Consider the following 22,095-nt stretch of genomic DNA (forward strand, 5'->3'; position numbering starts at 1 on the left):
TTGGCCGTGCGGGGGCCGCGGGAGGATGCTCTCGGCTTGGGACGGCACCTGCCCTCTCTGCCTCAGTTTCCCCATGGGCAAGGGGGGGGGGGGAAATGCTACTACTTAACCTCACAGGGCTGCTGTGGGGTGCGAGCAGCGTGTAAAGTGTTCTCTAAATGTGAAGTATTATTATTATTACTATTATTGTTATTATTTTGTGTCATAGGATTGTTGTGCAGCGGCACCGGGCTCCTCTGCCAGCACTGCCCGAGTGGAGGGTGCGGAGGCTCCGTGTCCGCTAAAGCAGCGGGGGCCGGGGAGGGGCTGGGGCGCATGCGGGGCCGGGGAAAACCTCCCGCCGCAGCGCGAGTGCGGTCGGGTTTGCTTCTGCCTTTCTGTTCCCCCCCCCACCAGCACCAGCTCTTTGGGGGGCCATAGGACCGTCACCTTTAGCCAAATTCCCTGATTTGATGTTGTGGTTCTGACTATTGTAAAGGGGTGAAATAATAAAGCTTCTAGATGTTCCTCCTCAGCCTGAGTGTGAGTTTGTGGGGGATGTGGGAAATTGGGGCCAGGTTTTGGGGGGGGGGGGCTTTTCCTGGCAAATTTAGGGGGTGTCTGACATCCCACCCCAGGCTGATGCCAGGTGACGGGATGAAGAAGGGCTGAAGGGTGGCAGTGCTGGGCCCGCAGCAGGCAGGTGATGGCACCATGTGCCTGAGGCAGCTGCTGGCCAGGTGCCCCTGCTCCCTGCCTTCTCCTGCCAGCAGAGCCCAGCTGGGGTTTTACTGCCCCAAAACAGCAGCACCTGAGTCTGCTGCCACCTCTAAGGCACAAGCAGTGTCTTGCACCACTTGAAAGACCCCGCATGAGCATGGCAGCTGCTCCTGTCCCCGCTGCCGGCGATACGGCTCAAGCAGGGTTAGAAACGGCGTCGCGGAGCTCTTCTCCACCCTCCTGCAGGGCATCGGGGCCACGAACCAGCCCCGGGGCCGGGCCAGGCGCACCGGCCCCCCCCGGCTCAGCCCCGCTGCTCCCGCATCCCCAGCCCAGCCCTCTCCTTGCTCGCAGCAAGGCCGCGGTGGGGATGCGAACGCCTTGCCCAGCCCCAGCAAAAGCAATAAAACAACAAGCTTCAGGCTTTGCTCAAATTAAAAAAAAATGTATCTATTAAAAATGAAAAATAAAAGAAGAAGAGGACAGAGGCGTTTACTACTCTATCCCTTTTTATTGTCTTTAATCTATGTTGTAAAAAGATCCAGTATCACATAACAGCCACTGAAGTATCCCAATATCACACTAGTTCTGAACCATTTAGACAATAGCTTAGTCTTTTTTTTTTCTTTTTTTTTTCTTTTTTTTTTTAACCTGCTGGAAGGRGGAAGAAAAAAAAAAAAATCCATACTGCCCATTATACAGGCCAAAAGAAACAAACACTGGTCAAATAATAGTGACAACCTCAAGCAAGTGAAATGAAGATGAAAAGGTTCGAGTGAACACAGGCTGCAGGACTCCGGCCGCCCCGAGCGGCACCGCGGGGCCCCCGCCGGCCCCCGGCCCTTGTGCTTTCGGCTCGCAGCCGCCGCGCTCCGCRCCCCCCCGCTGCAGTCCAGCGCCTCCACCGCAGAGGCCCCCGCTCGCGTTAAAGCCCACGATGCGTAAATTAAATCGGAGCAGCGCTCGGCGGGGAGAGCGAACCAAAAGGCGGCCCCGGAGGAAGGCAGCGGCGCGGGGCAGGAACCCGCTTGCCCGCGGCGCCCGGCCCGGCGCCCCAGCTCAGGCCCCCGCCGTCGCCCCGCAGCGAGCCGCCCGGCCCTCGCAGTCACCCTCGCCTCGAATTCATATACAAAGAGCATAAGAAACGGTGAATAAAAACAAATGATCCCCAGTCCTGTGACCGCCTCTTGCGCAGCGGCCCCTCGCCRCGCGCCCGGCTCCCTCCAGCGCCGGTTGCAGCCCTGCGGCGCTTCCCCCGCCTGCAACCGCGGGCGAAGGGCTTGTTCCCCTACGGCCCCGTCCGGCCCGCGCTCCCGCCCGCGTTACAGACATTCCCGAAGCCTCACAACAGCCCTGTGAGGTAGGTCGCTGTCTTAATTCGAGGCCGAGCTGGGATTAAACGCCAGCTCTCTCCTTTAATGCCGTGCCTGTCGCAATCCTCCTTCCACGGAAATTATGGTCCCTGTTCACAGAAAACAAAGAATTTTGTGCCTATGCTCCTGGCCTCCTGCAGGAGAAAGCGCTCACAGGCAGACTGGCATCTACAATCGAGTCCTGTGTTGCACAAGTTACAGGGATCCGGCCTCCTCGAYGTAGGGAGAACGAGAAATAATAATAATAAAAAAATAATAATAACAACGCAAGAGGACAAAAGTACAGGCAGATTAGGAAGGACAAGTCACATCTCACACTGGTAACGCCACGCCTGCGCTGGCGCCGCGGGGGCGGCAGGGCCTGGCGGTGAGGCTCRGAGATCCCGCGTGGAATGTCGCATCCGGCGCCTTCGGGGCTCGCTCTCCTCTGACCTTCTCGCGGCGCCTGGCGCAGGGAGAGGCGAGACGACAGAAATCAGCACCCTGTGCCGGAGCGGCTGGATCCGCGCTCGGCCCGGCCCCCGGAGCAGGCACAGCCGCAAGCCGAGACTTCCATCCTCCTCTGGAGCGGAGAGGAGCTCTCCTGCGGGAGCTGCTGCGGCCCAGCCCCGTGGGGAGGGGGCAGAGGACGGCGAGCAGCAGCCGTGTCCTTGCTTTCCAGTTCAGGGACTGACGCTGTTCGAGCGGAGGAAGCGGGCGTCCACGAAGCTCGCGGCAGGGCAAAGCGGCACTTCCAGTCCGTTCCAGGCGGTGCGACGCTGGTTCTTCCTACGCGGTGACCATGCACGGAGCCGACAGCAGGAGATTCAGACAACATTAATCTTCTAGGATGGAGAGAGATGACTTCACAAGGGATAAATAGAACTTTATTTAAATAAACATTTGTGAACATCTTTATACAAATTACAAGTCCCCACACAATCCTCCAGCTCTGCCTAAGCGCCAAAGCTGCCGGGAGGGCCTTTGAGCAGATCCACCAGGATGTCGAGCAGCTGGCTGTGCTGGTGGTGCAGGTCCCCAGGGATGGCTGCCATCTCGTAGCACAGACACGTCTCCACCATCTTGGAGAGCGACACGCGGAAATCACGCAGGAGGCGGATGGTGTAGGAGTCTCCCTCCAGCACCAGGAGATCACTGTCTGTCAGGGAGACCGTTGCTCGCCAGCCATCATCTTAGTGGGAAGAAGAGAGCAGATGAGAAGCAGGAAGAGCGCTGACCTGTTCCAGCCTGTGTTGTCCACTCAGCCCTCTCCAGCACCACTACAAGGAGCAGCGCAGGTCCACCTCACACTCATTTTAGCTCAGAGTCTGGGCACYGGGGCAGGCCAGAGAAGTTCCCACCCAGGCCAGCTACGCAGCAGGCAGTGCTCTGACCCATGGCATTGGGATCCTCCCACTGTTTCCTGCAGGAGATGACTCCGATTGCACAGCCCGGCTGAGCTCTAGGGCTAGAGGCTGATCGCAGCTGCGCCAAAACCCAAGGCCTAAAGCAACATGTCCCTGGGGAGAAGGACTCACTCCTCCACACACACACCAGCTTCCTCCCCAGCCACAGCTGAGGACTAGCCCAGTTCCTCATTCCCCACGTATGAGTCTCCAGGCACGAGTCTGCTTGCTCAGCCTGCCTGCGGCTTGGTTGCCTCGTCTCGTTTGGAGATCTAAGGCCAAGAGCAGCTCACAAATCATTCCTCCTGCGGCCCCATCGCAGCAACACCCAGATCAAAGCAAGAGGCTCGGAAAGGAGGCCCAGGAGCAAGAGGCAGAACTGCCTGAACTGATCAGAGGCAGCCAACGTGCAGCCCCTTGGCCTGACGCGCTTCCGGAGGAACAGGGCACCCAGGGCATCAGCAGCTCCTCAGTGATGGGAGGGCGCTGGAGGGGAGAAGCCTGCAGYGGCGCAAAGGGAGACGCAAGCAGACACATTAGCCCCGCAGATGCCGTAAACACTCACCTCGGACATGGATATCCGTGTCAGTCATGAGCAGTACGGCCAGCGGGTGGACCTGGGAGGAGTCCCGTACAAACACCCCACCATTGGACTTCACCGCCATGAAGTACGTTAGCCAGCGGCTGTACAGCTTGGATGCTTCCCTGCACAGGGGAACAGGTTCATCAACCACGGGCAGAGACGCGTCATACTTGGGTACCGTCACAACCGTTGAAGGCAGCGCCAGGGTCCCCAGCACAGCCTGCGGGTGCTGTGGAGATGAGCGAACGGTGCTGGTTCATCACCCTCCCACGTTCACAGCCACACACACATCACTCACCGGTTGATTGTTGACTTGTGGAGCAGAACGGTGCCAGCCTTTGTCCGATACGCATAGCTGTTGGGTTTGAACTTCCCCTGACGGGTCACTTTGCCTTGTCTCACCTGAAACAAGAAGGACATCTCAGCAAATACCCGCATATCCGGTAGGTGCTGCCCACAAGCAGTCAGACAAGGTTTCCCTGCAGTTTTGCCTCCCGACCATGTACGTGTGGGGGGGAAAAATGTCCCTCCGCTTCCAGCAGCACCACTGCGTTAGTGGCACACACATGCAGGGAGCAACCAGACCTGGCAGTCAAATGCCGGACAAGGGGCAGCAAACGGGAGGAGAGATGCCACCTCAGTAGCCCCCAGACCAAGTGACGTGAACCCAAGCACAGATGTGAGCAGGCAGGGACAGCACAGGAGCAGCAGGCAGAAGCGCAAGCAGGCAGTCTGCCTACGACACACTCTCCCCAGAGGAGCATGAGACTCCCGTCACAGGCACCTTTTCACTACACGCTTCCTTGTAACACCTGCAGTGACCAGCAAGCCCAGGACAGAGACCGCAGAGCAGGGAGCCAGTACCTGGATGAGGTTGGGGTAGAGCCCAGCCATGAGGACTCCTTTGACCAGTTCCTCCTCTTCACTGTACTGGTTACACACAGAGGAGGGCATGGTACAGTCAGACGGGGATGACACCAGGAAGGCTTCGTAGAGGTTCTCGGAGAACTGCTTGACAAGGCCTGTGGGGAAGAGACAGTCCCAGGGAGTGAGACTTGTGCTTTCCTTTATTCTACTTAAAAAACAAAGTGACCTTGGCAGGGCAGCACCAGCTCTGGCCTCAGAGGCCCTAGGACAAGTGATCTTTCCTGCCTGGGGCTGCCCTGGCAGCCACCTCTGCGCTCTTGAGCACCGAAGCACCACGTCTATCCCATTACTGTACTGCGCTTTTCGCAGGTGCTTCAGCCTTTTCGGGGGACAGAAGGGAGAACCAGGCCTACGAGACTCACCGTTGATGAAGCGAAGGCTGGGGCCATAGAGATAGTAGTCCTGCAGGTAGTTATCTCTGGCACGACTGTCCCTGCGTCTCAGCACTTCCTCCCAGCCTGCCACAGCTCTGACAAATGCCAGGTGATCACTCCCGCTCTCCCGGCTCAGGACAGCCTTGGCCTGCGAGACAGAGACACGCGTCAGACAAATTGAAGTCCCTTCCCTACCCCCTTCCTACCTTCCTTCAGGAGGGGCTCCTCACCTTGTCCACCTCCGCACGGTTTTGCAGGCTGCTGCTGAAGGGGTCCCGAGTGAGGCAGGAAACGATGACAAGCAGAGGGTGGAGGCAGCGGTAGATGGATGCCAAGACGATGGCCTTTGCCAGCCGAGGGTCTGTGGAGATCTGGGCAAGGCGTTTGCCTAGAGTGGTGAGGGCTTCTCGCTGGTCCAGCACTCCTGCAACAGAGCCGCCCGCACGGGCGCATCCATCAGCTCCGAGCAGGGCCAAAGGGGTGGCCGGCAGCTTCAGGCAGCTGCCAGGAGAACCTTCCTACTGGGCTCGGAAGATCTGACATCAGCACCAGAAGAGGTGCACAGCACAGGTGACTGCAAAAAGCTCCCAGAACCACGCAGGGCTAACTGACCTGAGGCCTCTCTGTCACCTGGCTGTCACAGCCTTTTCAACCACCAAGACCCCAGCTACGAACTCCAAGTCACAGCTTTCCTTCCCTGCCTACCTTTAAAAGGCAAAGTGGAGAGTTTTCCCCACTCCTTGAGCACAGCAGTGTGGCAAATAAAAGGCACCACAACGCGGGCAGTTTGGAGAGTCCCTGTCAGCTGCCATCCCTATCCGTGGGCTGGGAAACAGCCCTGCCCAGTCTGTCCCACGGGATCCGGTGCCAACTCCCGCTTCCCACACTGAGATAGCAAACACGTTCCCCTCATGCCCACCCTCGGGACACAGCATTAGCTCACCGATCTCCTGCAGCAAGATCACTGCTTCATCCACAGCTTTAATGTCAGGGCTGTCCAGAGCCTTGGAGAGAAATTCAACTGCCTGCAACACACAGTGGAAAAAGTGAGACACGTCTCCCAAACAGGAGCGTGGGAGAGCCCTCAGGAGCCCACTACCCTGCCCCAGGGCGACAGACTACAACTGTTTCCCCCTTTATTTGCCTAGAGCTATACGAGCTCAGTCCCCTCCATTCTTGCACAGAGTCTTTTAGACATAGTCCGTGATCTTGGTGATCTGTACACTTCCTGGGCTTAACTTCCCTAGATAACATTGTGGTTTACGAAAGCAAGAACTAGAGTCATCAGCATCTCGGATTTTTCCTAATCAAATCTGCGGTCAGATCACATCTGTGGAACTGGCACCAGGCAGGCCGCATCCTGCTGCTTCAGTCCACTGCAGGCTCGTGGGCATGTACTGTGCTTACCGTTTTCTCCGGCATGTGGATCTTGGCCTGAACCACCAGGTTCTCCAGTGGGGTGCGCAGGATCTCTGGGACCTGGTAAGTTGGCATCTTGTCCAGGCGGCTGCGAGGGAAGAGGTGATAGGCAAATCCCGACTGACAGCGGCCAGCACGCCCTCGCCTCTGTACGACGTTTGACTTGGACACCCACACCGTTTCCAGGCAGGACACCTAGGAAAAGGAGCGTTAGACATGAATGCTCTCACGGCTGTCTAGCCTGCCTAAACTGGAGCTTTACATCCAGTCCAGGGACCCTGGAAACTTCTTGTGACCAGTGAACCATCCCACTAAAGGATTGGGGAAACCCTTCCCGTCCTCCTGAATCCTGCAATGCCGGTCTCCAGCAAACTGCAGTACGAAGGCCTAAGCCACTCGGTGCAGGAGCGAGACCCTGATGCCATCTGCTGGACACCTGCCTCGTCTCCAAGTCACAGCGCTCACCAGGGCCCTGACGCACTCGGCGGTGCTCCAAGCTGCCAGCCAAACGTGGTCCTGACCTCAATGCTGCCTCCTGCCTTGTGCTGCCCACAGGCACTGTTGTCTGCTGTGAGCTGCATTGTGAAATGAACTGGGTGAAGACTGGGCAAATATAAAAAGGTAATTTTTAAACTAGATCTGCTCCAAAGTGTGAATCATCACCTGGCCCTGTAAAAAGATGTTCTAGAGGGGGAAGGGAAAGGGCAGCAGTAAAGAGCCAGGATCTCCTCTTCTAAGAGCAATGGTGGCACAGCTGCCTTCGAGTTGCCATGAAAGCACACTCACAAGAGCCTCCTAGGACCCAACGACACCAGAAACACGGCCCGAGAGCAGTGCTCTCGGCTGATGAACACCCCACTTAAAGCCCTGATCTCTGACTAGAAAACTAAGACATTGGGGCCAAGATGGCTTCAAACAACAGCAGTACCTAGTAAGGCAGAGCTGTTCTGTGGGACTCAAAGTGCTTTGGCTAGAAAGAGGCTTACGAGGAGACTGTAGAAAAAGGCAGAAAGCAAATGAAAAAGCTACAAAAGTTAGCGCACAGAGAAGTTGGAAGGGAGCAGGATTTGCCTGAAGTTTCTTTGAAGACATCAGCCTTCTGCCTGCACAGCAAAAGCTGATGAGGAACCTGGCAGGGAATTGGCTAAACACAAACACTTCCCAAACGATCAGTCAGGAGCTCAGTCCACCAACAGGGACAAGGTCCTAGCGCCTCAGGGGCCAAATGGGAAGTGGCTCTGAAGACACCATCCCATTAATGACTTCTCAAATGTTGCTCTGAAAGTAACCATCAGCTCCAGCATGTCCTAAATGCACTCAGCACAGGCAAGAGGGCATCAGTACCTTGGTCTTTAGATCATAACGTTCCTCCTTATGTGTGCCACTGTCCACCACATGGACAATGTCGTTGATGGTGATGGAGGTCTCAGCGATGTTGGTGGCCAGGACGATCTTTCTGACGCCAGGCGGAGGCCGCTGGAAGATGTTTTGTTGGTCCATCATGGGGATGTTGGAGTGCACTAGCAGATAAGAACAAAGTCAGTCCTGCCCAGCTGAGCTCCTTCACAACAACAGTACAGGACAGAGATACTCAGCTCCCCTGCACCATCCCTCCCATCTTCAGAAATGGAGGGCAGGGGTAGAGGCACCACTTGTAATACCGATTGCTAGTGGTTTCCTGACTCCTGTCTGCCAGCCCCCAGGAAATACTTCTACACATCATACAGAAAGGCCTCTTTCCAGTTGCTTTGACCTCTGGCTTAATACTAGGAGCTCTGACCACTTCCTGCCCCACAGAGGCTAATGACACCACCAGAACATCCCTGGCCTCCAAGCAGAAGTCCCACTCCCTCCCATAGTCCAGTTCTGCAGCTCCTCCTTTTCAAAAGGCTTGTGGGGCAGGGGAAGGGGGCACCCCCATCGTTGTTTGGTCTCCCTTGGTCAAGAACGGTTACTAACAAGGGCCTAACTCTTTTATACCCCATGTTTTCTGTATTACAGATCAGGGATGCAGGAGAAATTCCTGGTGGTAATGGCGATGTCCCTACACATCAGCAGAGGAGCACAAGAACAAACATACAGTTTTCYGGAGAGAGCATTTATTTGCAACTGAGCTGTTCAAAGCTGTGCTCCTGGCTAGCCCTATTTGACATAGAATAGGGAAGCCTGCTAAAAATAAAAATAAATAAAACTTCACAAGCCTTGGAGAGTAATACTGGCCTTTCGTTTTTAAGTTTCCTCTCAGGATACAAAAAGTTAAATTCACTAATCAAAGCTGAGCTATGAAGTACATCTCTATCCCACAACCGTACACCTCCTTCACACAAAACAGGTCTTTTCTGTTTAGGCTCAGCACACACAGCTACAGCAGCGGAGAATTTAGCGGTTTCCTCCTTGCCTAATTCTGAATTGCTGGAGGCAGACAGAAAGCCAGGTTTTTTTGATCACGCACCGGTTTGGCTGGCCTCTGCTATGAGTTGTGTTTTACATGCACAATTATGCAACAAGCAGATACATCAGGGCATTCAAACTCGCTCTGCAACTGAGTGCAACAGCTGAAGGAGTCCATCAAGTCATTTGACCCAGCCATTCTCCTGAACCCTGTGRAGAAAAGGGCTGGCCCTGCCATCTCACCTGGTAAGACGAGGTACCGGCTGTTCTGAGATCCAAGCATCTCTAGCAGGCGCTGCTGCACCCCTTTGATTTCCTGCCATCCAGGAAGAAAACAGAGGATCCCGCCTACAACAGATGAAGAGCAAAAAGACAAGTGACCCAGAAATCCKGGCACTCTTCCCCCAGCCAGAGACACTGAAACCGCTTCTACCGCACAGAAGGAAAACTCCAGGGTACCTATTATTTCCCCAAGTCCACAGCAACCTTTAGTCTAAAAGGCTCCAAGAAAGGACTAGCAGGCTCCAAGTCTCTGCTACCCCCTGCCAACTGGTCACTAAAGAAACCTGCATCATGCTTATTGTGAACAGATGGCCAGATACAGCCATGATGGGAACTCAGACCCAAGGAAACGTTTGGATAGATTTCGTACCTGCTGTACTGTGTCCACTTCTGCAAGCTGGTTAGGGCAAGAGTTTTATGCCAGAAAGAAACCAGGCTTCCTGCGCTTTGAGAGTGAATACCTTCTATTGGCTTTGAAACATTTAAAACTCTTAGAAGTCACATGAGAATCCATCCTTCATCACAAAAACATCATCTCCCAGGAAAAGATGTTTTGTGGGTATAGGCCTCCAACAGAGAAAAATAACCAAAGGTTCTGCCTGTTGGGCAGGAGAAGGTTGCAGGGTGCTGGTAAACAGACAACTCTTGCACTTCACCCCAAGAACAGCTGTAAATCAGAGACACTAAGGCTTTCTGAGACTTACCAGCCCAGGAACCAGCATGCAATCAGATGTTGCCAGATATCTTTCCAAACTCCAGAAAAAAACCAAGCTTGCACAGCTGTTTTAAGCACTGTTCACCTCAGCCTCTGGCTGAGGCACAAGGACTCAGAAAATGCTGTCTTAGCCAAAGACTGAGAGCTAGGTCCTGCCACACTGCTCAAGAGCACTCAGCTCAACAGGAACTCAAGGTGGCCTTGCAGAAGTCAGCTGAACTCCCTATCTTCTCTACAAAGGGTCTGGGTTCCGCAGGTATTCCCTTTTTTCTCAGCAAAAGGAAAGAGGGAGGGGGCAACGCAGCACCTACCTGGTTCTCCATGAGCGTCAATCTGGAGTACAAGGTCAGTGATCAGATCAAGGTCAAGGACACATTCATCATCCGATTGCTAGATAACACAGGAGGACACATGCAGATAAATGAGAGGCAATCTAGCAGACAGCAGAAAGGGACACAGCTTCCCAAAGTATCTTCAGGAGAGAGCAAATGCCTACACTTGGACTGCATGCCCATTACTAAGGGCCAGGAACCTCAGAAGCCTGCTCCTGGCTCCATCTGTAACCTGCTCTGGTCACAACTGCTGACAGTTTCCTCCGTCGTGCAGTGAGAATATGGTCCCTTTCCTGTTCTCCAGACTTGGAAGCTAGCTGAGATTTGTGCACCTCTACTGAACAGCATCTAACAAATAACAAGAAGTTAAAATGAAATTTTTTGGGAAAAAATCATGCTATATGCACCTAGGACTTCAAATCGACTGGGCACAGAACAGCAGCTTTGGTATCTCTCAGTTGGAACATATGCATCAGGCCAGCTTAAAAAGAGTAGGAAAAAAACCCTGCCACAAACAGGAAGATTGCCCTGAAGGCAAACGGACACCCTCAGTGAGTTTGCAGACAATTCAAAATTGGGAGGAGCGGCTGAAACACCAGATGGGTGTGCTGCCATTCAGAGGGACCTTGACAGGCTGGAGAGATGGGCCAAAGGGAATCTCATGAAGTTCATCAAAGGAAAGTGCAGTGTCCTGCACTCGGGGAGGAATAACCCCAGGCACCTGCAGCACGCCCATGAGGCCAAGAAGGCCAATGGCATCCTGGGCTGCATTAGGAAGAGCGTTGCCAGCAGGTGGAGGGAGGTGATCCTGCCCCTCCATGCAGCGCTGGTGAGGCCACATCTGGGATGCCAGGTCCAATGCTGGGCTCCCCAGAATAAGACAGACATGGATTTACTGGAGTGAGTCCAGCGAAGGACCACTAAAATGATTAAGGGATTGGAGCATCTGTTGTACGAGGAGAAGCTGAGGGCTGACTGTCCAGCCTGGAGAAGAGAAAGCTCAGGGGGGACCTTATCAATGGGTATAAATATCTGATGGGAGGGTGTAAAGAAGACTGAGCCAAACTCTTCTCAGTGGTGCCCAGTGACAGGACAAGAGGCAATGGACAAAAATTAAAGATATGGGAAATTCTGTTTAAACGTAAGAAAAAACCTTTTCCTGTGAGAGCGGTCAAATACTGGAACAGGTTGCCTAGAGAGGTTGTGGAGTCCCCATCCTTGGGAGATATTTAAAACTTGACTGGACACAGTCCTGAGCAACCTGCTCTAGCGGCCCCTGCTTTGAGCAGGGAGGTTGGACTGGACAATCTCTAGATGCCCTTGTCCAACCTCAACGATTCTGTGAGCTGTAACTGGAGGAAGACTACCCACAGCAAAGAGTACAAGTTTTCGAAGGCATTTTCCAGAGGAATAGTTTGGGGCAGTAAGACTAGTTGCAAAAAAACCCCCAGACACGAACAAGAGACATGCAAGTCTGCACATGTACGTATATACACATGCACAGTGAGGCATTAGCTTACTCGAACACAAGCTTCATATTAAAGAGGGACAAGAGGGACAAAAGTAACTTAGACCCAAATCTGAAATCATCTTTATCCATAATTAAGTTAAAACGCATGGGATTTTACTAAACTGATTTCAGCTGATCAGTTTGACTTGGAATTAAACCTAAGCAAACAGCCCAAGAACTACAAGGAAAGAGGGACCAATTCCAGTCCCAAACTCTCTCCTGATGATATGCCAGGAGTCRGTGCCTCATCCAAAGGGGAACAGCTTAAACATCATGCTGCATACCTTGATCTCGTAGTGCCGGTGTCGGTGTCGGCCCAGCTTGGCCAGGATCTCCTCCAGGTAGTACTCCTTCACTGGATACATGAAGCCCGGCACCTTGACCACAGGGCAATCCCCAAAGTAGTGCGAGAAGCGCTGGTTGTCTCCTGTGGCGCTCATCAAAACCAGGCGCAGGTCAGGGTTGAGCTTCTGGATGCCTTTCAGCAGGATGAGCAGGAAATCCGTGTTGACGTCTCTCTCGTGGACCTCATCGACTACAACGTGGCTGACACCCTCCAGGCTGGGATTCCCCTGCAGCTTCCGCAGCAGGATGCCCACCGTGCAGAAGAGCAGAGCGCCTCCCCTGGCGGGCGGCTTGCTTTCCAGTCGCACCTGGTAGCCCACGTTCTTCCTCATGTTGGGACCCAATTCTTGGGCCACGCGCTGGGCGACCGAGATGGCGCTGATCCTCCTTGGCTGGGTGATCACTACGTTGCAACGGGCACCACGACCCTCCAGGATATAGTGCTCCAGCAGGAGCTGAGGGATCCGCGTGGTTTTCCCACAGCCTGTGTCTCCTGCTATTACCACTACAGGGTTCTGCTCAATGGCTGATAGTATGGTGTCCTTGTGAGGATCCACTGGCAGCGGGTGACTCTCCTGCCACGAGGCTCCTCTCCTCTTCCAGAGGGCCAGGAGATTCTGACTAAGGCGTACTTCCTCGGCTTCCAACATGGGTATATACGTCTTCCCCGTGATTGCATCGCTTATCGCACCGGACTCCTTGCTCAGGTTCATCATGTCATCGGCAATCCGGGGCCTGGATTCCCTGATGTCCACTGGATACTGGGAGAGACAGAGAAAGTTTGCAGGGACAAAATGTTTAGGTAACTGTCCTCAGAAGGACAGAAAGAAACAAGTGCCTGAAAAGGACTCAGTCAAAGTGGCTTTGCGGTGACCCCAAAGCTTTGTCAAAGTCACCTTCAGATTTTAGGCAACTTAGCCTCTTAATTTTCACTTGAAATGACCTTAATTCAGGACCTAATTTGGGCAGTTCCCTGCATTTTCCTCACTGTGACCCCTGAGGTTTGCAGTCTATTCTATCAGAGATTTTAGAGCCCATGCCTGAACTGACAGGTGCAAAACAATAACTTAAGCTCTCCAGGTCAGTGGCTACACCATACGCAAGCGACGCGACAGCCTCTCAAAGGCAACTTTTGGAAACTATCAAGTAACACCACCACCCTTCTCTCTCTCAAGAAGTCAAGACATGCAACTTGCACAAAACGCAAGTGTTCAGCTAAGCCAGAATAAGCCAGAAACATTCCATCTTGGCACAAGAAAAAGAATTCCACATCCCACAGGAACTAAAAAGAGCAACAGTAGGTCAGGAATTGACTAGAACACAAATCAAAGTTTTAGTCCAGATGTTCACAGGATTAAAAGTTCAGCTACAAATCAGTTCTTTCAGATTCAGTCTTACTCAAAAGTCACAAAACCAAGCCTTCCATGCACTGTGCAAGAGATCATTATTTCATCATCTGYGTTCATTATTTTCACTGATTTCAGTAAGCTACACACATTGGTACCTGAGCTACGCTCAACCTCATCTCACCTTAGCTCTAACTGCTGCTTTGACAGTGAATGCTCCTAAGGAACCTTATCTTGGTGCTGCTTCCCATGCACGTCTGCTCATTCACCACTGGCGTCCCCCACACCAAGAAGAGGGATCTCCTGGGTGAAAGCACTGCCAGGTGCCTGGGGACTGCAAGGAGAGCTGCGCCCAGCACTAACATACAACTGCTGCAAGAGATGCTCCCACAGGAAACCTGCAAATACCGGCACCTGGTCATTGTAAAGCAATAAGGTGAAACTAGATTTTTATGAAACCAGCTCCTTCTGCAAGACGCAGCAGTCATCAGCCTATGAAGCAGGCTGTAGGCAAGTCAAAACTACACTCCCCGATACCTGCAAGGGCCAAGCAACACAGACAAGCGTCACAGACACATACACTGCCCAGAAAGGGTCTCCCTTCCCCAAGGGTCAACAAAGACTGATCAATTTTGTGGCAAACCGCAGCAGCTCTCTCCAATAATTTTGGAAGCCTACCAGCAAGCCACGAATTCCTTCACCTTTCTGACACCAAGCTCTCAACCCATGTGCAATTTTGTAAGTTAGAGGCGATCAATCAAAGGTGGTTCCAAGACACCTGAGCAAGCCTTACATGATTCAGATAGTTCTCAATCTTGCGCAGGGTGGCTTCAGGGACTTTGATGTGGCAGGGTTTCCTCTGGTTCTCACCAAGCTCTCGGAGGGAAGTCATGTTGTACATAGCATGACTGAGCGGGTTGTTGTTCTTGTCCACTAAGCCAAGGCTCTGCAAAGAAAAGAGGCAGGTGAGTATCAGACATCAGGCTGCTGCAGATGAAGTGCTGGTATATGGAAAACACGGGCCTAGAAAAGGACTGGAAGCCTGGCACTTTCAGAGCCAGACAACGCACAAGTCACGCTCTCCCACAGCACAGTTCAGACGGGCCAACTCCTTCCCCTGTTAACGCTCTTGCTTTGGTTCTGCCGTGTTTTGACAATTCAGTAATAAACCCTACACTGTTTTCTTGGACCTCCCTTCTGCTGACCGCAGTCTGCGGCAAAGCTAATGCAGCAGTGTGGGGGCCAAGAGAACAAACTATTACTTCTAGGGTGATCCTTAAGCACACTTTGTTGAGGACACAAACAAGCACAGCAGCCTTTGAGGGGTCATCTTGGCTCAGACACCAGAGGGGTACAGTAACAGTTTGGACTGGATCCCAAGGTTCAGCAATACAGGTCTGTTAAGCATGATGTCAAAGACCAGACAGGTTCAAGCATCAGCCCATCAGGACTCAAACACGGTAAGTTAGCTGTGAGCAGCATCTGTTCATAGACAGATAGGACACAGGACGTAGGAGCCACGTACACCTACCTTAAGCTTCTGACAGGCCAGTGCCGCTGCTTTGTTTTCTGCCTCCACCTTGCGACGGCCCTTGGCAGCAAAAGTCATTGGACAGGGCCAGCGAAGCGTGAGCTTGCAGATCTTGGTCTTGGTGCCTACTGTACGGAACTGCATGTATTCCTAAAAGGCACAAAAACGACATTAGGTTTGTGGAGGGGAGYCTGCTTACTTCGGCAGATATTTTCAGATATGCCCCAATATTTCTAAGCAGAGTTTAAATTGGAACGCTCTGCACTAGAAAGGGTTTACTGCGCTAAATACCACCCCAAGCCCCAGCTCACAAGGCACAGGCTAAGCAGAAGTGAGAGGACGCAGGCTGCTGTGTGGAGAATGTCACTGAGAACGTACGGGGTGGAGCACAGTTAATGTTTGTTAAGCACATGAGGTCTGGAAAGGAGGTGGGTGACACATACCAAGGAGGAGAATCACYGGATACTGGCAAGAATTGAGTTCTGGAAAGATTCTGTCAGCAGAGAAATTACACGTTTGTCTGAGCAACACAAAATTGTGTTTCTAGTTTGTTGCAGACATTAGGGGAAATGCAAACCTAATCACCTTCGAAAACAGTGAAAACACCTTCATTTGCACAACAGTTCCTCTCTTGCTCTGCCCCAGGTAACAATATTTCTGGTGTTTGAGACTGCCTCAGTTCCCACGGAGGCATCTTTTTATTGCTCTTCAGGCTATTTTTTCTTGGGCTAGTTTTAACCTCCCTCCTCTCCCCGATTCTCAGCTGCCCGAGACAGCAACCAAAGAGATTCCAGTTGGAGTCTCTGATCCTCATTCCCAAAAGGTCCCTAGCGGAGCTAGTCAAACAGCACCTTACCTTGACTGTGGAGGAAGAGGTTGCAATCTGAATCACTTGGGCCAGAAGGTTTTTGGGAAGTGGGAACTGTGTCAGAGCACGGATGGCAGTGTTGTCATCTGTCATTTCAATGGAACTCCCTCCCCTGCTAAATGGAAGATAAAAACAGTTTGTATATGAATACCCAGGTCTGAGCATGGAGATGGGCAGAATATCTCCCTTCAGGTCCAAAACTGAGCAGTTAAAGGCACAGATTACTTAAGTCATTTGAAAAGTCAAGCCTTATCTTGCTACTAAAATCTGTCAGTCACAGAAAAATCACCCAGCCCAGGAAAGCCACCTACTAAAAAGCGATCACACGTTTACACTAGCACTACAAACCAGAGAGCATCAACAGCTTTTACTGATTTTTCACAAGGCAAAGTTATCTCCAAACACAAAGGGCATCTCTAAATACATAATAATAATAACCAGGTCCTTACTGATCTTATTCTTGCCTATTAAAAAAAAAAAAAAAAATCTAACATTTGTGCCCACAAAAAATAAAGTCGAGTAAGCCACTACGGTAATGGAAAGGAGTAGACCTAATACGGGCCCCAAAACTGATTTAAAGGGACTGATAAATGCATGTGTGGGGCTTCTGGAGATGGAAATCTCTTCAGGCCCAGACAAATAAGAAAGGCAGCAGACAAGTATGCAGCAGTCTGTGCAAAGAGCAAGACTCCAGAGACAAAGCTTCTGCATTCCCTTGCGACGATAACCCGGTACAAGAGCAGGCTGCCCCACTACCGCTCTCACAGGGACTGGCACAGCAGCCAGGGCTTGGCCCATCCAYGGGGCACACCAGCCGTGGGGGAAGCTGCAGTTCAACTCTGAGGAGCTACAGGGACGCATCACCCACGAAGAGGAATCGATCTTCATTACCGCCCTGCGTTAGCAGCTATCAGACCAGACTAACCTCGCATCTCTGCCCGGGGTTCGAGCGTCCTGATGCGCCATAGGTAGATAATCAGAAACATCAATTGCTTCTTCTTCCAGCTCCCCTTCCTCCAGTTCCCCTTCCTCCAGCTCCCCTTCCTCCAGCTCTTCTCTCCTCATTGCTTTAGGCATCCTGCCTTGCTCCATGGGCTGGATGGAATCATCCGGCTCCATCCGTCGCCAGCAGGTTGACAAGTCCGCGAGAGAAGGTCCGGACTTGGAGCGCCACTTGCCCTCGGAGCACCACCTCTCATCAGGACAGCCGAGCTGGTCAGCCAGAAGCCGGTACTTTGCAGCATCAAACAGTTCATTTCTGGGCCCCAGCAAACCCCAGCCCTAAAATAGAGAAGGGCAGTGTTAAGACAGCTGCAGAATAGAGACAGAACTGGGCATCTCTGCAGGAAACACACACACCTGGCAAAGAAGAGAAATACAGAAACAATTTTTTCATATTCCCACAGACCAGGAGAGAAAGAAAAGAAATCTGTTCACTGACTTCGCTTCTCAGCGCACCGTTGTTTGGTACCACGTAGCTTGTTACAAAGGATGAACCAGGATCTACTGGCATTTTACAAAGCAGCGTTTTGAAGTTCTGAAACCTGCCTCAGAGCACGAAGTGCCTCTTTTTTTTGGAAAGCACAAGYCTGAACAAGTATAATCCGGGATAACCTGAGATGCAAATCAGTGAATGTTTCTTCTCTTTTCATAAAGACAGTTGTTTGCATACGGAGTAGCAAGAACCGCCTAACCTAACAGTTCTTGAAACAGAAGAGTTCCTAATTATTGCTGGTCTGTTACCTACAGTGAGGACTGAACACCCACATGTAGCTTTGGACATACCTAGAGCACAACACACACGATGTCTTACCAAACCACCGCAAACAATTAAAACTTCCATCCTGAGGCCTCTCAGTAGTCCCATATTAGAYAAGGCTGTACTATTTTGTTCTGTAGGAGGGCTTAAGACAGCAGGAATTCACTTTGCTAGCCACTATACTCAAAGTAACTATATTTAGACAGTCTCTGCCCCAATTAGACACTACCACTTTTCTTGAATTGATGACTATTTACTTAAAGCAGCATTTGTAGCTATTTCTATAGCTAAGATTGCACAAGGCCTCCCATTATGAGGGTTTTCTGTTGGTTATAGCTTTGTTCAGCAAAGCATCCRGGTTAAAATTTTCCCCAAGCTTAATCTGTACTTTCAGTTTTTTTGTTTTTTAGTTCTAAACAGAAAGTAGAGTTTAGCCATTTCCTGAAATTCGGCAAAAACATTTTTTAAATGTAGATAGGATTTTTTTTGTTCTTTGAAAAAGTCTAACWCTTCCAGACTCTCAAAGAAAGCAGGAAATAAGGCTTTCATCGCACACTGAATAGCAAGGATAAAACAAAAATATATGTTCAGTGAAAGCTAACTGAATGAGCACCATGCTTCAGGTGGAATGAAGTCAGTCTGTGGAACAAGCTTTGCTAATCATGCAATTAAAGAAACCATCCTAAGCACAGAGGCCAGCTGAAGAAACTGCTTGCTTTAAGGCTGCATTAACTTCTGAAGGCTTAACTTAAAAACTGCATTTATTTCTTAATTTAGCTTTCTTMATCTACAAACAGATCAAAAAGCCTCTTACTGTCAGAGCACCTGTGGCATCCTTTTCAGGCTCTTTAACAGGCAGTTACGACTGCTTCTGCTTTACAGATGAGAAAACAAAATCCCAAGAAGCAGACTCATTTGCTCGAGGTTAGGCAGCAGGTCAGCTGAAGAGCTGAGGACAGAACTGCATCTTATTCCCAGGAGCTGCTATGTAACACTGTCTCTTAAACAGTGCCCTTTATAACCTCGCTGTACTTGGGCGATACTGGCTGCGCATATATATCGACCATTTCCAGCCATAAACAAGTGGCAGATTAGTGGAGTTTTAAACCAGACACATGTAATTGCCACTCCTTGGCTTAAGCGCAGGGGAAATGAGAGAGCTGGAAGCTACTACACGTTTGCAAATACATTCGGGGGACTGACAGAAAGGGCAAGTAAGTTAGTGAATAATAGCACCGAAGACACTGGAGGAAAGATCTACATCTCACCGTAGATGCTGAGACCGAGATGGAAGCTGATTAAAGTCTGGGACAAAAAGAACGAAGAGCAAATCTCAAAGAATTTTTTGAATTCTTGCCTGGCTGTGGAAGCAAGTGGGCCTTAAGCTCAAACTGATTTAGACAGCTAAAGACTTCACTCTTTATGCCTAATTAACAGATACACCAATTAAGAAAGCGAACAGGTAGAGAGCAGCATAAAAAAAAAGTCATTTCACCACAAAGAACAGGCCTGCGCACTCAAAGGCTTGTTTCTTCAAGCCAGGGAAGAAGAGCAGAAGCTCACCTTGAAGAGCTGACACGCAGCAGCTGCTGCCTGCCTTTCAGCATCAATCTTCTTGGTCCCATAGCCTTCCACTTCCACATTCTTAGGCCACTTTATATGCAGAGTGACTTTCTGAAAAGCAAAGATAACCGGTAAGGTGAGACAATRCACAGCCAACTTTCTTCTCCACCAGGAGCATGGTCACTTCAAACATCTCTGAATTCCAGGGAAAGAAAAGAACATGAATAAAAATCCCAAATATACTGCTCATTCAGTGGCTTTGTGGTGAGGCTTTACAAGAGGCTCTAACACGGAAACAAAAGCCTGAAAAGGGGATATGAGGTGCCCACGGTCACACAGAAGCTGCATGGCAGAGCCAGGCCCAGAAAGCAGGCTGACTTCCAGCATGGTGCCATGTACTCTGGGCCAGAGCTTCCCCGACTGCGGAGTGTCAGCTCAGAAGAATCGACTGCCAAGAGCTCATTACAAGAACAATTCGGTTTCAGAGTAACCGTTCCTCGAACTAACAGCTCCATCAGCCCCTCTTAAACCAGCTCAGCTGGCTCGGAGCAGCTGAAAAGCTGCAGAAGCACAGAGCTCTGAAAGCTGAACCCTACCCCCTTCGAAAAAAGAGTCTCCAAATCAAGAACTCGTCCTACTCCTGCCCCTGCAGATGCTGTTACTGAGGTTCTGTAAGGCTCAAAGCAGGGAAATGCCTAAGGAATTCTCTCCTGTTTCTGCAGCAAAGATGAAAGGTGGCATTTAGGTCCGCTGGGAAAACCCCACCTATAACGCTTGAGAAAAGGCTCCTAACTTTTCAGCTGCCTACATCTGGCTGGCTGGCTGCCATCTGCACCTCATCTTACCGTAGGAAATTGCTACGTATTTTGCCTAGGGGCCCTACATGAAAAAGGACAAACCTGCTGAGAAGAAAAGATGTCTCACGAAGGCCGCCAAGTTACTTGGTGCTCACAAAAAAGCTTTGTCCCCTTCCCACCCAAGACTCCTCCAGTCTGTCTCACCTGTCCTTCCATCCCCATACACATCTTTTCCCCGTTTTTTTTTTTTTTCCACCCAACCCTCCTTTTCTCCAAGAGCGCCTCTATCTTTTTAATTTTCTTAAAGGAATCTGAAGTTATGCTCAATGTTAATCTATGTAAGTGCTAGCAAGAATTTGAACCAATTACGCAAACTAAGATGTCGCGCATTGGTTATGGCATTCCAAAATGTAAGTCAGGAAACTGCGCTACTGCTTGAAAAAAGCAAGCAACACAAAAAGGCAAATAATAGAGGAACTTTAAAGCAACCATTACTAATGTATTGCCTAAAACCCAGAGATGTGTAAAAAGGATGTGGTAACAAGAACTGCCTGGGAACTTTTAGACAGAATGTTATTGGAAAATGTTAATCCATCAGAAGCGAAGCTTTTCCTGGAAGGTACGTTACAGCTAACCTTCAGCTGGAAAGGGTCTTCTGCTCCAGAACGGAACGTCTGGGGCTGGAGAGGTGGCGCGATAAAAGGAGGCAAGCCACTGAACACAGAGCAGCCGGCAGTCGAGACCTTCTGCTCAATTCATAGCACAGATTTAGATCTAGGCCTCCGACATCCTACGAAATGCTCAAGCAGCTTGGCAAACCGGCTGCCTGGAATTCTTCTGGTTCGTTTAACCAAAAAAAAAGAAAAAGTCTGTATTTCATTCCGCACTTAAGTAGCATTAAAAGCCTCCCTCCATTCCCTTCCCCACCCCCTTCTTATTTTCTGATTGCAGTTGAACATTTTAGGCTTCCTCAGGCATTTTTGGCATTTGTTCTATAAGAATCTAGAAACAATAAATTCTAGGCCTACTAAGGTCTAAAAAATTGCACTTTAATATTTTAAGGTATTGAGGTACATAGGCCAACAGGTTCAAGAGCAGACTCTGTGTCCTTCCGCTGAGAGAAACCACTTACAGCAAGCTACTTAGAGGAGAGAGGAGAAAAAAAAAACATCTTTCTACAAACAAAAGGAAAGGGACAGGACCTACATTTACATACCTATTACAGTGTGCAGAAATAAAGAGAAACCAGAGGGAGAGGGAAATCCTTTGTTTAAAGGATTATCCTGCAATATGAATTTGGAGTTATAACACTGCTGTTTTCTATATTAAAGAGTTACTTTCAGGTCTGGCAGTATTCTCGGCTCGTTTTCCACTCCGTGTACAACGTACCCACCCACCACCCGCTTGCAAGATAACAGAATTACCTTTTTTCTTGGCCCATTGGTATGGATGTATACCAGTTTATCCCTTGCATGAGAAATACCCAGGGCTCGTCCAATCACGCTGTTGAGCAAGTTTTTAGGCTGTGGAAATTCCTTTAACAAGTCTCTGGAATCTGAAAAAACAACAGAAGAACTAAATGCCTTATAATTCCTGTGCAGTCCTGTTCAAAGGCATGTTATAACACCTGCTTCACTGCAGCTCTGTGAGCAGTAATATCTCTAGGTTACAGACAGAAAAGTAAGCAGAAGCAGTAAGTGGTTCACCCACCATGTCTCCAGGCATCAGCAAAATGGTACAGAGGAGTGCAAATATCCTAAGCCCCAACCGCAAGAAGACATTGCATTTCCAAAATGGCCAACGATACCGTATCTCCCATGCTTTTCCCAAAATACAGACCCTATTTGCTTCCCCCTCTTTCAAAAGTCTGCATGTGTTCCAGTTAGACTGCCTGAG

At 50.6% G+C, this 22,095-nt stretch overlaps 1 protein-coding gene across 3 annotated transcripts in view; it reads right to left on the reverse strand.

The window, feature by feature from the left end:
* Positions 1 to 2,916: 2,916 nt before the first annotated feature.
* Positions 2,917 to 22,095, reverse strand: part of DHX30 (DExH-box helicase 30) — a 34,870-nt gene continuing 15,691 nt past the window's right edge. For 2 of the 3 annotated variants that reach the window (XM_026089741.1, XM_026089743.1), the window contains exons 3-20: positions 21,624 to 21,754; positions 19,403 to 19,513; positions 17,006 to 17,361; positions 16,069 to 16,195; positions 15,213 to 15,362; positions 14,475 to 14,627; positions 12,275 to 13,096; positions 10,460 to 10,538; positions 9,395 to 9,499; positions 8,105 to 8,280; positions 6,749 to 6,955; positions 6,285 to 6,366; positions 5,572 to 5,765; positions 5,330 to 5,489; positions 4,905 to 5,062; positions 4,339 to 4,442; positions 4,023 to 4,162; positions 2,917 to 3,243 (exon numbers count right to left, since the gene is read on the reverse strand). In XM_026089741.1, coding sequence (XP_025945526.1) covers positions 3,008 to 3,243; positions 4,023 to 4,162; positions 4,339 to 4,442; positions 4,905 to 5,062; positions 5,330 to 5,489; positions 5,572 to 5,765; positions 6,285 to 6,366; positions 6,749 to 6,955; positions 8,105 to 8,280; positions 9,395 to 9,499; positions 10,460 to 10,538; positions 12,275 to 13,096; positions 14,475 to 14,627; positions 15,213 to 15,362; positions 16,069 to 16,195; positions 17,006 to 17,361; positions 19,403 to 19,513; positions 21,624 to 21,754 — 3,491 coding nt within the window. In that variant the 3' untranslated portion in view covers positions 2,917 to 3,007. The remainder of the gene's footprint in view (positions 3,244 to 4,022; positions 4,163 to 4,338; positions 4,443 to 4,904; positions 5,063 to 5,329; positions 5,490 to 5,571; positions 5,766 to 6,284; positions 6,367 to 6,748; positions 6,956 to 8,104; positions 8,281 to 9,394; positions 9,500 to 10,459; positions 10,539 to 12,274; positions 13,097 to 14,474; positions 14,628 to 15,212; positions 15,363 to 16,068; positions 16,196 to 17,005; positions 17,362 to 19,402; positions 19,514 to 21,623; positions 21,755 to 22,095) is intronic. The other variant, XM_026089742.1, reaches the window with a different exon arrangement.

The sequence above is a fragment of the Apteryx rowi genome, unplaced genomic scaffold, assembly GCF_003343035.1.
Source record: "Apteryx rowi isolate R43461 unplaced genomic scaffold, aptRow1 scaffold_83, whole genome shotgun sequence".
NCBI classification, from domain to species: domain Eukaryota; kingdom Metazoa; phylum Chordata; class Aves; order Apterygiformes; family Apterygidae; genus Apteryx; species Apteryx rowi.